The sequence below is a fragment of the Coffea arabica genome, chromosome 7e, assembly GCF_036785885.1.
Source record: "Coffea arabica cultivar ET-39 chromosome 7e, Coffea Arabica ET-39 HiFi, whole genome shotgun sequence".
Lineage (NCBI taxonomy): Eukaryota > Viridiplantae > Streptophyta > Magnoliopsida > Gentianales > Rubiaceae > Coffea > Coffea arabica.
In genome coordinates, this window is record NC_092323.1 from 1,652,416 (window position 1) to 1,666,405 (window position 13,990).

The 13,990-nt window shown below is 42.3% G+C and overlaps 1 protein-coding gene across 5 annotated transcripts; it reads left to right on the plus strand.

Annotated features, from left to right (window-relative positions):
* Window positions 1-2,468: 2,468 nt before the first annotated feature.
* Window positions 2,469-9,344, plus strand: LOC113723085 (phytyl ester synthase 2, chloroplastic). 5 transcript variants are annotated; one of them, XM_072059055.1, is made up of 14 exons: window positions 2,561-3,339; window positions 3,864-3,915; window positions 4,127-4,173; window positions 4,347-4,505; window positions 4,624-4,728; window positions 4,935-5,041; window positions 5,414-5,535; window positions 5,784-5,892; window positions 6,036-6,166; window positions 6,628-6,997; window positions 7,296-7,409; window positions 7,850-7,935; window positions 8,371-8,480; window positions 8,858-9,344. In XM_072059055.1, the coding sequence occupies exons 1-14, from the start codon at window positions 2,802-2,804 to the stop codon at window positions 9,046-9,048; spliced, it is 2,241 nt and encodes a 746-aa protein (XP_071915156.1). In that variant the 5' UTR covers window positions 2,561-2,801; the 3' UTR covers window positions 9,049-9,344. The 5 variants fall into 5 exon arrangements, 4 of the variants coding, with proteins under 4 accessions (XP_071915157.1, XP_071915156.1, XP_071915155.1 ...); XM_072059054.1 differs by lacking the exon at window positions 4,127-4,173 and adding an exon at window positions 4,071-4,126 and having other exon boundaries at window positions 2,568-3,339; XM_072059057.1 differs by having other exon boundaries at window positions 3,253-3,339; window positions 4,071-4,173.
* The last annotated feature ends 4,646 nt before the right edge of the window (window positions 9,345-13,990 follow it).

The window sequence follows — 13,990 nt, forward strand, 5'->3', positions numbered from 1 at the left end:
GCACAGTACCGGTCCTGGTTTCTCTTATTCCGAGGTGTGCCCATTTTAGGCGGCCGGTCTCCCAGGCCCTCCGTCTCCATGACAGCCAGGATTTGCGCCCTTGGCCGGGTTAGGGGTGTGTACCCTTTTTCAGGGAGCGACGGTTGAGCGGGGGCCCTGTCCTTGGAGAGGCGATCGAAGACGTTCTTCCTGACTTGGCCGTCCTTAGTTTCAGGGGGGTTTGCTCGTCCTTTCCTGTCCCCGAACTCCCGATCTGATTCCCGTTTCAGGCGGCCGGCCTCCTCTGCGTTAGCAACAGCGTGAGCCCGGTTCAGGAGCTCTCCCAGATTCTTAGGGGGCTGCTCGACGAGCTTGTAGTAGAGCTCCTCTACCCTTAGCCCGTTCATGAAGGCAGCCATGACCACCTTCTCATCTTTGTCCCTGATCTGCAGGCTTTCCGTGTTGAAGCGCGTCATGAAATTCTTCAGGGACTCATCCGGCTTCTACTTGACGGCCATCAAGTGAGCCGCGTTTTTCGAGTAAGTCTTCGAGGAGACGAACTGGGCAGTGAACTGCCTGGCCAGCTCGGTGAAATTCCGGATAGACCCCGGCGCTAGGCCCTAGAACCAGAGCCGGGCCTTACCCTTCAGGAACATGGGGAAGGTCTTGCAACGGAGTGCATCCGCAGCGGTCTGCAGACGCATGTGCGTCATGAAGACCGAGAGGTGGTCTTCCGGGTCCGTCGAACCATCGTACAGCTCGATGTTCGGAATTTTGAACCTCCGAGGTAGCGGGTAGTCCTCTACCTCTCGGGTGAAGGGCAAGGCTGCGTAGTTATCCTCATACTGTTGTGGCCACAGGATCTGCTCGAGTTCGTCCCGGACGGGTTGCCGCTGAGGAGGATCCCGCGGTCGGCTCTGAATGGACCGGGCGGGGGATCGCTCCGGTCCGTTCCCCGCGAACTTCCACGAAGAGGGGTTCCTCAAGCGGCCCCCGGCGGATCGGTCACGAGAATACCTCTTGCTGTCCCCTACCACCGAGGCTCGCGGCCTGGGAGGAGTCCGCGGTCGCTTCCTCCTGGGGGGCTGGTCCCGTGACTCGTCCTCTGAGGGGATGGGGAGCGATTCCTTCTCCTTTCCCTTCGCCTTAGAGGTCTGCGCACCGCCGGCCTCACCCCCCTCCTTCGCTTGCCGGATTATGTCTTCCAGCATGGGGAGGTTTTCGGTTACAAATTGGTATATCTGCTGTTTCCGTTCCCCCGAAAGGGTCGAGCCCCTGGCGTCCCGGGCCGCCTCGGTCTCCAGCCGCCGGGATCCCTCGCCGCCCCCGGGATCAGTGTTGTCCATGGTTCGCTTGGAACGCGTTCTCGCCATCAACTCAAATACTCGTACCTTCGGGTTCCCACAGACGGCGCCAACTGAAGAAGCACGAAACTTCCCCGGACCGAGCTGGCTTGATGAGCTCGGGGTGTTGATGGGAGAGCTGGTTCCAAGCCTGCTAAACGAACGAGGGTGAGCTAACGAAGGGGGCCCCGAGGTGGTCCCCGAGGGCACTCCGACGGTCAAGTTAGTTCTCCGGGGAGTAGGGGGAGTACTAGCAGTAAAGCAGACGGGGGTCAATTGCCAATAGTGAGCGTACCTTGTACAGTAAGTATGTGTTACCATTTATACCTGCTGAAGAGTCCGACCTCCGTACGTTTCGGGACTTGCCGTGGATAGCCCCCAGCCCCGCGCTGCGGGGGATTCTTCCCGCCCTCTGCGGGGTAGCTCTCGGGCCCCCGGGGGAGCCCTAGCCATCGTGCGGTCTGGGCTGTTCCCCTATGGGCCCGGGGTGCAAGCCCAACTCGGGTCGACCCTGGGCTGCCACGTGCACGGTCCCAGAATGGGGCCTCTGCACCGACTTTTTAAGTTATTGTGGGAATTAGATTTATTTTCAAAAACATGCTTATTTTTGTAAGACAATGTACTGGAACAAGTTAGAAATCAATAATGAATGGTGGATAGAACTTTTAGACTAATAAACTCCGAGAAAAATAATCTATAGACTGATGCACGCATCATCGCTCCATCACATATTTTTTATTATTGTCTTACAATTCAACCCTACGCCTCCATATTTTCCTTTGATATCGTCCCAAGCTGTCCAGCGCATATATATCCTACTTTCAATCAATCGGATTATTTTTATGGATGGAAATATTGGACGGTACGCCGCCCATTGTGACCTTTTTCTTTTCTTTGTGTGTGTGTGTGTGCGTGTGCAAATAATAGACTGCCAGAACAAAGAGAGCGGAAATGCAAATCTTGACTTGAAGAGTTCTGTTTTGGAGGCTGGGAATGCCATATGATCCCAAAACATGCGGAAAAGACAGGAAATAGGAAGAAAACCAAAGAGTCCAGAGAGGGAGAGAGAGTCGTCTGATGACCGTTGTTCGCCTGTGGGCTGGGAGTTGGATGGAGCCTGGAGGGAGTGGGTGGCATATAAATAATACACTAGTTAGTTGTGGTAGTACAGTAAAATGAGATGATCCTGATAAGACACTTGTTGTGTTGTGGTAGGCTCCCATTCCTATTGGTAATAAAGACACTAGTGGTGTTGTGTTGTGTTGTGTTGTGTTGTAGCAATATAAGGGCAGTCAAACTAACGACACAGAGGCGCAATCAAAACAAAATGATTGGTCCCTGCTCCTACTTTAACAGCCTATCTTGTTTGTCCTAAATCCACATTTAAATTGTACTCATTACTTAATTAATTAGGAGGCCTAGCCCGGTGGAGACGGGATCTCGAGTCTCTACTACTGCTGTCACCGGTGTCTAGGATCCATGGCGCTCATGGGAAGTGGGGTGGTTGCAGTTGCACCAGCTTCCTGCTTTTGGCCCTGTACAGATGATATCTACGGTCACCACAAAATGTCCTCCAGTTACCCAAGAACAAGAATATGTGGCAGAAGAAGATTATTACCGCGATACTCCAACGGTTCTAAAGCGGGTGCTTCATCGCTGAATTGCAGGCAACCGATTGTCTCAGCTGAACCACCACCACCACCAGGACAAAGTTCGGTACTCCTCCCCCCCGACAGCGACATCGACAGCGACAGCAACAGCAACAGCAGCAGGCGGCAGCCCCATCTCTCTACTACTACTACTACTACTACCAAGCAAGAAGCAGCAGCGGCAGCAGGAGGGGTTGTGATGAGTCCTGGTTTAATAGACTACTTTCAAGTATCGGAGGATTTGGTCCTCCGATCCGAGGCTGACGGTGGGCCTCCGCGCTGGTTTTGTCTCTTGGACTGCCACTGCTCCTCCTCTCACTCTGCCTCTTCTTCCAAAAACCACAATCCTCTCTTGCTTTACTTACCAGGTCAGCGGTCACTGCCTACTACTACTAGTAGCCATCCAGTGTGCACCATTAGCCATGTTTACTAATGAGTAATGCTGGTCAAAACGTTTTGGTTTGTGCCTAGGACATCCATCCAAAACGTTTTGAGCAACTAATACCAGAAGAGATTTCTTTTATACTTTAACCCACAAAAAGTACAGCACTTTTGCCCACAAATAAATAGTTTTTTTTTTTTTTTTAAAAATAAATAGTTCCTCTTTTGGCTGTCTGTCAAAAATAAGTAACAGAACTTGCGCGAATTTGTAGGCAATCATTTTAGCATGAAAATTAGTTGTAATTTCTCCGCCCTCAAAAGTATTAAAACAATGGTGTAATATTGGCGATGAATCTTCAGCTGGCAACCTAGTCTTCAATTTTTGATTTATTTATTGAAAGAAAGATAACCTATCAACAGAGTCTTTGTTGGTGGAGAAAAAAAGAAGACAAAGTGGTACTTTTATATTTGTCGAGTTTCAGAAAATACATGAAGAAGGTTAGTAATGCAGGGGTGGACGGTGTTGGATCCGGACTTCTGTTGCAATGCAAAAAACTAGGCGAGTAAGTCCTTTTTTGCCATCTTATCAAAGCTATTAAGCAGTTTTGATGCGTACTACTACCATATTAGCTGCTAGTACTTTTTATCTTAGTGATTAAAATATGGAGAAGGACAGTGTAGCTGATGCTTTTTCTGTTTTCGTTCCTCAATGTGAAAGGATTTTTAACGTATGGTGCTTGCACATCCCCCTCTCGGATCGTTCATCCTTTTCAGGTCCTTTCTTCTCTCTCTCAAGTCTCAACATTTACGAGTCTATCACAGTAAGTGAAAAGTCGGGGAAAAATGGTAACACAAGAGCTTGGGGTTTAGTTCTTTATAATTTTGGTTTTGGTAGTAAGAGAAGTAAGCAACTGCTAGTAGTGCTACGTTTTCTTAGACAGTCTAGTGTTATTATCTCCAATTTTGTCACCGCTATGTACCGTTGCATTTCTAGACCTGGTGAAGCTGGTTGAGGAAACGGTCAGGTCAGAGAACTCCCGCAGACCCCACACACCTGTATATCTTGTTGGAGAATCTTTTGGGGGATGCCTTGCCCTGGCTATTGCTTCCCGAAATCCCGACATTGATCTCGTCTTAGTTTTGGCCAACCCAGGTTTTGGAACTATATTTTTCTTCTCTTGCCTTAAAACATCCTGTTTCTTTTTCTTGTATTGCTTGTACAATTCATGGCATAATAACTTGAATTTCTGCTCCACTTTGGTGCCTGGCAGCTACGTGTTTCAGTAAATCCCAGCTGCTCCCTCTGCTACCTTTCTCACATCTCATGCCCAAGGAGATGAATCCGAGCTTGCTTTATATGCTATGTCTATCATCAGGTAGGTGCTCTTGCCTCTTTTTGATCACTCAGCATTCATTCCAATTACCAAGTTGTCATTTCATTATGTGCTACGTTTTGATGACTTACTTCGCTTTGCACTCATCTCTACTATTACCGATAGATTGACACATATCCCTTTAAAGACAAGCAACAAAGTGACATGCTCTGTCGTATTATCCAATAAGACTACTTTGCCGTACTTAGGTATCCCTTCAAGAATGGCCATGGGTGCTCTGCAGAAAAGCCTCCCCCTCGAACAAACAGTTGGAGAGTTGTCTCAGGCTGCCAGAGCGGTATCATCCTATATTTCTGTGAGTCACATCTTTTCTATCCATGGACTTCTAAGCATTTATTTAACTGGTTCTCTTGTCAAGAATGCTAGAGAATAATCTACTGTTTTCTCCTAGACAGATGATTTTTTTTCTTTTCTTTTTTCTTTTTCCTCATGTTGTTCTTTAATCAATAATGCCACCATGGGCATCTTGAAGTTTCCTCTCTGTAGTTATCTAGCTTTTGACAAACCAGAACGTGGTTTTCTTTTTTGCCAACCATGCAATAGACTAGATAGTAACAAGTCAGAGACGGCTAATATAGTTTCTTACTTCTGTTGGTGTTATTCATCATGATGCTGCCGGAATTTTATTTTATACTACATCAACTTCATTTAATAATGAGGGTCCCAGGTTCTGGCTGATCTTTTAGGTGTAGAAACCCTCAATTGGAAACTGAAGATGCTCAAATCAGCTGAAGCATTTTCAAATTCACGTCTTCATGCTATCAAAGCTCGGACTCTAATCCTTTCCAGGTCTCCCTCTCAGCCTTTTAGGCTTTCACATCTAATTTCACTTACTAAAAGTAATTTATATGAAGTTTCCTTTCTGTTTCCAACGATTCCATTAATAACCTTTTATTTTCATAGAATTACCATCGTGGTGAGTCTATTGCTCAATTACAAAATTCAAGAATGCACAGAGTTGCTGGTTTTCTGCAAATTGCTAAACTATTGCTTACCTTTCAACTCTGTTGATGGGGTTGGATTATATATCAATGTAGTGGAAGAGATTCAATGTTACCAAGTGAAGAAGAAGGAGAAAGGCTTCGTCGCTTGTTGCCAGATTGTCAAATCCGAACATTTAGCGACAGAGGTCATGTTCCTTTCTTGGTATGATACACTCTTGACTTAGTGATCTTCCTTAACCCTCGAAAGAAAGAAGACAAACAACAAATCTTCTAACACCCCTCCTCTGTCTCTATCTTTGCTTAACAATTGATCTTTTTGGGCGCTAATTTGAATGGTATATACAGGAAGATGGTTTCGATCTGGTGACAATCATTAAGTGTGCAAGCTTTTATCAACGTGGAAGATGCGTTGATTATGTTTTGGATTACTTGCCGCCCAAACCTCCTGAATTCGAACAAATATATGAACCACACAGGTATGATGGGTACTGAGGGAGCAACCTGAAAATCTTGATATCTTCTTTTATAATTTCAGTATAGTCAATTATAAGGGTTCTAAAGAAGCCTGTCCTTAAGAAATTCTTTATTATGCGAAGTTTCATGACACTGTTTCGACCGATCATGGGGAACAAGCTTTTTTTTTTGGATGCTTCTTTTTAAATTACCGACATTTCAGTTCCACGAAAAGGATATTTGAATCAGGAATCTGTAGTATGTTCTACATTTTTTGTCATGCCATTACTATGGTAGGTTTTTCTCTGTCTTCTGGATGACCAAGTGACAGTTTAACAGAGGTGTTTGCGTGAAGATAGTCGTCAATTGTCAATACACCGATATGATACTTCTTTTTGGAAATAGATAATACAGTGTAAGATAATATTTTCTGAAATGTTGAATCCGTTTAGATAGTTTATACTCCAAGGTTTCTCTGCTCCAGATGGACCGAGGTGGCATGCAATCCGGTGATGCTTTCGACATTGGAGAATGGAAAGATTGTTCAGGGCCTTAAAGGGATTCCTTGTCAGGGACCAGTTTTATATGTTGGTTATCACATGATGCTAGGTTTTGAGTTGATCCCTCTAGTAGCACGCTTTTGGATGGAAAGAAACATTGTTTTGAGAGGCATTGCACATCCAATGGCATTTAAAAGGTTGAAAGATGGAAAACTACCTGATTTGTCAACATACGATGCATTTCGATTTATGGGTGCAGTTCCAGCATCAGCAACTACTTTTTATAAGCTTTTTTCTACAAAATCCCATGTCCTATTGTATCCAGGGGGCATGAGGGAGGCTCTTCATCGAAAGGTAATAGATAATTCCATTAAGATCCCCTTGGGTTATTAACCGTAATGACTACATTATGCCAGGTATTGTATATTTGACTGGTCCTGAATTGTGGTGTTGTGCTTTGTCACAGCGTAGCTTAAATAATCTTCTGACTCTCCTTCTTTTCACCAGCTTTTGGTAGAGAACTTGCCCTTTCTCGAAAGAGAGTAATCTGTTGGTTGTTTTCCTTTGAGAAGGATAAACGAATAAAACCAAGTAATTTCCGTAGCATAGAACTGAAATTCCGCATTTTTCTACTTGTGTATTTCTTTTTCAGGGTGAGGAGCACAAATTAATTTGGCCCGAACAGTCTGAGTTTGTCAGAATGGCAGCTAGATTTGGTGCAAAAATAATTCCTTTCGGAGCAGTTGGAGAAGATGATTTTGGCCAAGTTCGTCTGATAGTTTCCACTTCTTATCCTATCACTTAGTTGGTAGAATACAATTGCTGCATTAATTTTTTGTTTACTCCAGAAAAATTCAGCTTTTTTTTTTGTTCAGTATTACTCGGACCATGTTCATGACATTCCAACACTCAAAGAGTCTTGGTGTCAATTCACAGAGCTTTTCCATTGGAGTCTTTATTAAGCCTAGAATTTTATGTGGAATTTCTTATCAAGAGCTTTGCTCTATATATTTGCTTTTGAAGAAGATTAAGTGGACGTAATTTGAGTCTCATTTCACTTTTCAACTCCTGTTTATTGACAATGCTACGTAGAACTTCCACTTCTATGCAAGAGAACCTCATATCACTACTAGCTGTTTTGATACCTTCAACTTTCTATCACTGGATGGGCCCTAATATAGCGTGTCTTTTTCTGTTCCTTCTCAGCTGCTTTTTGATTACGACGACCTCATGAAGATCCCATATTTTGAGGCATTTACACGGGAGCTAACTGATGAAGCAGTGAATTTAAGGTGTCATAATTTGCTACATTATGCCTTGACCCTGAGATTTTCCTTTTTCTCTTGGGGAACGAAAGAAAATCCTTTCAGAACTTTTGCTAAAGAAACTTGCTGTACATCTGTGCTTGTTGTATTGTTGATACATGGTCATGTTGTTCATTTCATCTGGCTTGTGAAATTGAGAGACTAAGTAAAAGAGTCATTTCATGATCTGGCTTTGTGACAAAAGAAGTGATCGTTATAGCATCATTCAAGTGCCCTTGAGTAGCTAAATGACGGTGGCTGAATCACTTTACTATTCTAGTCAACCCAATGTGCAACTACCAGTTACCTGTGTTCTATTATCAGTTTCTTTCCTGATCCTAACCTTGTGATTCGTCATTGTTTTTTTGTCTTGAAGTTGCTTGCCTTTTTGTTTGATATGGTTTCTCTATTATGCAAATCTAGGAGTGAACGTGAAGGAGAGATTGCTAACCAAGATATACATCTCCCTGTCATTCTACCCAAGGTTCCTGGGAGGTTATATTTCCTCTTTGGGAAGCCAATTGAAACAGAAGGTGAAGTACCCTCTTTTATTTATTTACAGTTCTCTCTTCTGGGCCGGGGCTGCAGAGATATATTTAGAGGGAACAACACAGTTACAGACGCTTTGTGCAAGCATTTGACATGCCGAACAATGTAGAAAAAAGTAGTGTTACTGGACTGGACTTAATTCAGAGAGAGTGCCCATTAACATTGGCAGAATTACACCAATATGAATATGAATTCACCTTAAAGTTTAGAGAGGTGTAAGGTAGTCGGATCAGTCATGGTTGCTGATAAAGATCCGTCTTAGCTGTTGAAACCTAGCTATTTTGTTCTTTTTAAATGTTTGTTTAAATTAGAGCGTGTTTTGAAGGTGCCAAAGAGTGTGTTTGTTGTTGTTTAATTGCAGGCAGGAAGCAGGATTTGAAAAGAAGAGACGAAGCCCAGCAAGTATATATTCAGGTAAAATCTGAGGTCGAGAGTTGCATTGCATACTTGAAGGAGAAAAGAGAGAACGATCCGTATCGGAATGTATTGGCTCGATTGACTTATCAGGCTGTGAATGGCTTCGATGCTGAGGTTCCTACTTTTGAGCTTTGATGAAAAGTTTTTGGGGCAAAGTCCAAGCCAAGCGACTAGGGCAAAAGGGAATATTCCGCAGTCAATTTATTATGGTAATATCAGGCACAGTTACTACATGTACCGTAGACCTATCAATCCAATCATCCATCTGAGTCGGCTTTTAATTAGTTTATAAGGTTCGGCTCAGCTCATGTATGTAGTTAGTTAGTAACACTTTTAGACTTTGAATTATGAGTTTCGAATTGAGAAATGTGAAACTCACACTCGAACTCCCAAAACATTACGACTTTGAGTCTAATTCGGATTTAGTCCAACTCACTTATTACTCCTTAATCATTTTAATTATTAATGAGTATAACTATTAAGTTGTAAAGTCAATTTAACATCCACAACATTTAAAAAGTATACAAATCAAGAATTTTTCAACAATAGTTATATCTAATTGATTCAAAATGCATGAAAAATAGTAATAAAACATGATCAGCAGTTAATATATTCTCAAATGAGTTGAAATTTCTCCGTAGCCTTCTCAATTTGTTCCTACTAATTAGTTTATCCACTTCATTTGTTGGCAGTGAATGACCCGAGAGGAATAAGAAAGCTGCCATTTTATTGTGAACTAGCATAAGTCCAACTAATCTTTAGCAATGGAGGAATAAGAAAATCCAGAATTCCACAATCTTTCGTAAGAGGTCAAACCCTGTATGCTCATCCAAGCGTCGGACAACTTCAAACTGAGAAGTCTATTAGATTCTGATCCTAAAGTTTTTAACTCTAGATTCACAAGCTACACACATGCCCTATCATCTGAAGGGAAATTGGCACCATATCTTGAACTATTATAATTTTTAACCAAAAACGACAACCAATCGAACTACAATCTATTATATTTGATTCTATCATTTTAAATAGAGACCACAGAACAAAGAATGAATTAAGCGCTTGCAAGGGGAAGGTGTGCCTAAATTATCCATATGCAAAATTGAATTCCTTTGCTCTTATAGAAATTTCGCTAGATTTTGATATATTTTGACATTTAGACACAGTATTAGTAATTATATATATATATATATATATATACACACACAAATTAACGGATTGGACCTTAATCGAGATGAGTCTAGCAAGATTCAAATTTGGCTCATATTGAATTCGAGTCTAAATTTTAGTTCCCACCTCTGCCCAATTCAATGAAAGGTTAAATTGATCGGACCTTTTTAAACCGAACGAGTTGAGTTCAAGTTGGTCTAGCTCTGTTAATAGTCCTAATGTACCGTGGTATCCCTTTCCTCGCGCTAATTCAACGAGTTGAGTCTAGCAAGATTCAAATTTGGCTCATATTGAATTCGAGTCTAAATTTTAGTTCCCACCTCTGCCCAATTCAATGAAAGGTTAGATTGATCGGACCTTTTTAGACCGAATGAGTTGAGTTCAAGTTGATCTAGCTCTATTAATAGTCCTAATGTACCGTGGTATCCCTTTTCTCATGCTAATTCAACGAGTTGAGTCTAACAAGATTCAAATTTGGCTCATATTTAATTCGAGTCTAAATTTTAGTTCCCACCTCTGCCCAATTCAATCAAAGGTTAAATTGATCGGACCTTTTTAAACCGAACGAGTTGAGTTCAAGTTGGTCTAGCTCTATTAATAGTCCTAATGTACCGTGGTATCCCTTGTCTCATGCTAATTCAACGAGTTGAGTCTAGCAAGATTCAAATTTGGCTCATATTGAATTCGAGTCTAAATTTTAGTTCCCACCTCTGCCCAATTCAATGAAAGGTTAGATTGATCGGACCATTTTGGACCGAACGAGTTGAGTTCAAGTTGGTCTAGCTCTATTAATAGTCCTAATGTACCGTGGTATCCCTTTCCTCGCGCTAATTCAACTACGTACGTACTACTTGTAAACAAAACAAATGGTAGTACTACTAAAACATTAATCAAGATTGTTGGTTGCACGGGGCAAAACGTTTTGAGTTTCTTTTTTTTTTTTTTTCTGGTGTCTGCTCCGGGAGTGTAAATGTTTAGTTTGTAATGGGTTGAGACGTACGGAATACATATTGTACACGTTGAAACCCATAGCAAAAATGCAGCAGCTGCGCAATAACACAAATTAGGTGGGCTTAGTGCGGTGAATCAGTCAGGACTGGAGTTCGTTCATGGAGCATGCAGATGTGAAAGATGGAATGTGCACGTAAATCACGACTTGTGGATTAATGGATGATGTTAGAGTGGATAATTGTGTCAAACACGAGGATGAGGAGTTGAATTCATGGATGGGGTGGCAGATGGAGATGGATTATATAATATACTAATACGGAATCACGTAAACTAGCACACACTCATTCAATCTTAGCACCCTCCCAAATGTTTCGGATATTATCATTCACATTTCGTCAAATTTCATCTGGTCATGCTTTACTTTTAAAAATAATAGTGACTTTACGTTTCTTATAAAATTAGATCAGTAAAATTTGATTCCAAAGTAAGTTTTCGACCACTTTTTACCTGAATTGATCATGTGACTCACACATAGTTTTTTTTTTTTTGTTCAACAGTAAAAATGTTAGATCTCATTTATAGTTAAAAAAAAAATTGATTCGACGCATATTCATTTTTATCCCAAAAAAAAGTGGGATTTGATTCAAACTATATACATTTTTTTCAAAAAAACAACAAAAAGAAGAGATTGGATTCAATCCATATTTATTTTTTGTCATTAAAGAAGTGGGATTTGACCTTTTCATACGTAAAAAAAAAATTTGCATATATATATAATCTTTGAGATATGCACAATTAACCAGAGGGGGTGGGGGGGGGGGGAACTTACTTGCATCAATCAATCAATAGCATCAGCTAACTGGTAATGTAGATACCACAAACAAAGGAGTTGAAATTAGTTAGTAGTCCGTAGATAAAAGAGTTTAGGTGAATAGGGAATAATACAGTAGCAGTACCATGTACTACTGCATGCATGATCAAACGTCAGGATATTCTGCTACCTACGTACTAGCTAAGCTACCTAGCCTCTGCTAACCGCGGATAGATGCAAAGTTGGTGAGTACATAGTAGTCGTAATTTGTACGTACGTGTTGCAAAGCATCTTCCATCATCAGTCTTGAATACTGCAGCCCCATCCTTTTTTTTTTTTTACGAAAGTTAGATACATAAATCTAATCTCAGAAGAAACCTCAAAAGCCGGCAATTTTTGAGGTCCTCCCAGGGACTTATAAACCCAACCCCAAACCCCCCAAGAACCGATGTGGGATGGCAATCCCACAAGGGCAAGCCAGTAGGCCCGCTGCTACTAAGAAGTGACGACCCCCCACGAAACCCAGTATAACTACCCTTGCAGGAATTTGCCTCTTGACCTATTCCTAAGAAATGGCTTTTTTTTGACGAAAGTTAGATACATAAATCTAATCCCAGAAGAAATCTCAAAAGCCGGCTCCATCCCATCCCTTTCATTCTTTCTTCTAAAATGTACTGCGTACTACTACTAACAAATTTAAAAGGCTAGGCACAAATCAATCAATGAATTGAATTAGTGCTGGTTGGTTAATTAATTGAGAAAAATTGAAACTTACTTAAAAAAGGATTTACTACAAAGTTTAGTGGAACTCACTCCTTAATTAGTCCTTACAAAATTCAAGTTAGAATTCACATGTCTCTGATCTGATCAAGAAATTAGGAAAACAAGAATCTATTCAAATCAGCCCTCGCCCAGGCAGATCGATTGGTTTCCGTAGTCCCCTCATAAGGGGCAGGTCACTGGATCGACCCCCGGGGAGCTAACGCGCTGTGAACCTTGGGGCAGGGCTCTCACAGCTGCAGAGAATTAGTCGGGCCTAATGGTCCCGAACACCCCTGCGTCGACAATAAAAAAAAAAAAAACTATTCAAATCACGTTAAAATGTTCAAACGTACGTGAAATGAAAGTGCCCGCTGGGGGCACTGTACTGTACTGTACTGGTGCCAAAAATAAACAAATCATGTGAGTGAAAGCGCATTGCATTGCATTGCATTGTTGTTTTGATCACAATTCACAGAGAAAGCGAGATCATAACTCCTGTTAAACAACTCATGTAACATCAAACATGCATCAACGTCTCCTTCGATTAAAGTATATAGTAGTAATTCTAAATCAAGCGAGCGAATATCGAACGAAAAAAGAAGAAGAAGAAAGATTCAAAAGTAGAAGGCTTAATGAATTAAATTCGTGCAATCAATCCTCCCCTCGATTGCTAGTACACGTACGCAGCCTAGGCTATAGTTGATCAAACTTAACAAAGTTGAATGAATCTACCAAAAACAAAAAGACAGAGAGAGCGGGAGGAGTGGTTTTTTTTGGGGGGAGAAGGAGGCGTTGAGTGGGTGGGGTGATGCTGCATATCCATGCAAAAGTGGACTGGATTCTCAAAAATCTGCAATCATAACTGGTATCCGTTGACAGGCAATTCATAAATGGAGGGTAAGGTCCAAGTTACTAGTAGCAGTAGTAGTAGTACAAGAAGTAGTGTTGGAGCACTCCAGATCGACTATCGTAGTCCACGACGCGGATGAGCCGGCAGGAATAATGTGATGAAGTTCAGGTGCAGCAAGAGGGGGCGGAGGAGGAGCGGCGAACCCGGGGAAGGAAGGGAATGGTGGCGGAGAGGCATGATCAAGCGGGTGTCGGTGGAGTTGGCGGCAGCAGCCGTAAGACGAGTTAGAAGAAGGGGGGTTTAGGTCCAAGGAGGAGGGGAGGGGAGGCGGATTGGGCGATATTTGGGGAGGGTTGCGGGAAGAAAAGGAGGAGGCGGCGAAGGAAGTCCTGCGGGCGGCAGCTCTTTCACGCTTGTGGGCGTTTTGGTGGCCTCCCAAAGCTTGAGAAGTGCAGAAGTTGCGGGAACAGTAGAGACAGGAGAACATTCGAGGAGGAGTGGAGGAGGATGAAGAGAGCGGGTAGGGTTTTGGTTTT

Excerpts from the sequence above, each read along its gene's own strand:
- LOC113723085 (XM_072059054.1), top strand. The coding sequence starts at position 2,802 with ATGGCGCTCATGGGAAGTGGGGTGGTTGCAGTTGCACCAGCTTCCTGC. Across the intron at positions 7,936-8,370 it reads GATGAAGCAGTGAATTTAAG|GAGTGAACGTGAAGGAGAGA; the intron begins GTGTCATAATTT and ends ATGCAAATCTAG. Across the intron at positions 8,481-8,857 it reads GAAGCCAATTGAAACAGAAG|GCAGGAAGCAGGATTTGAAA; the intron begins GTGAAGTACCCT and ends GTTTAATTGCAG.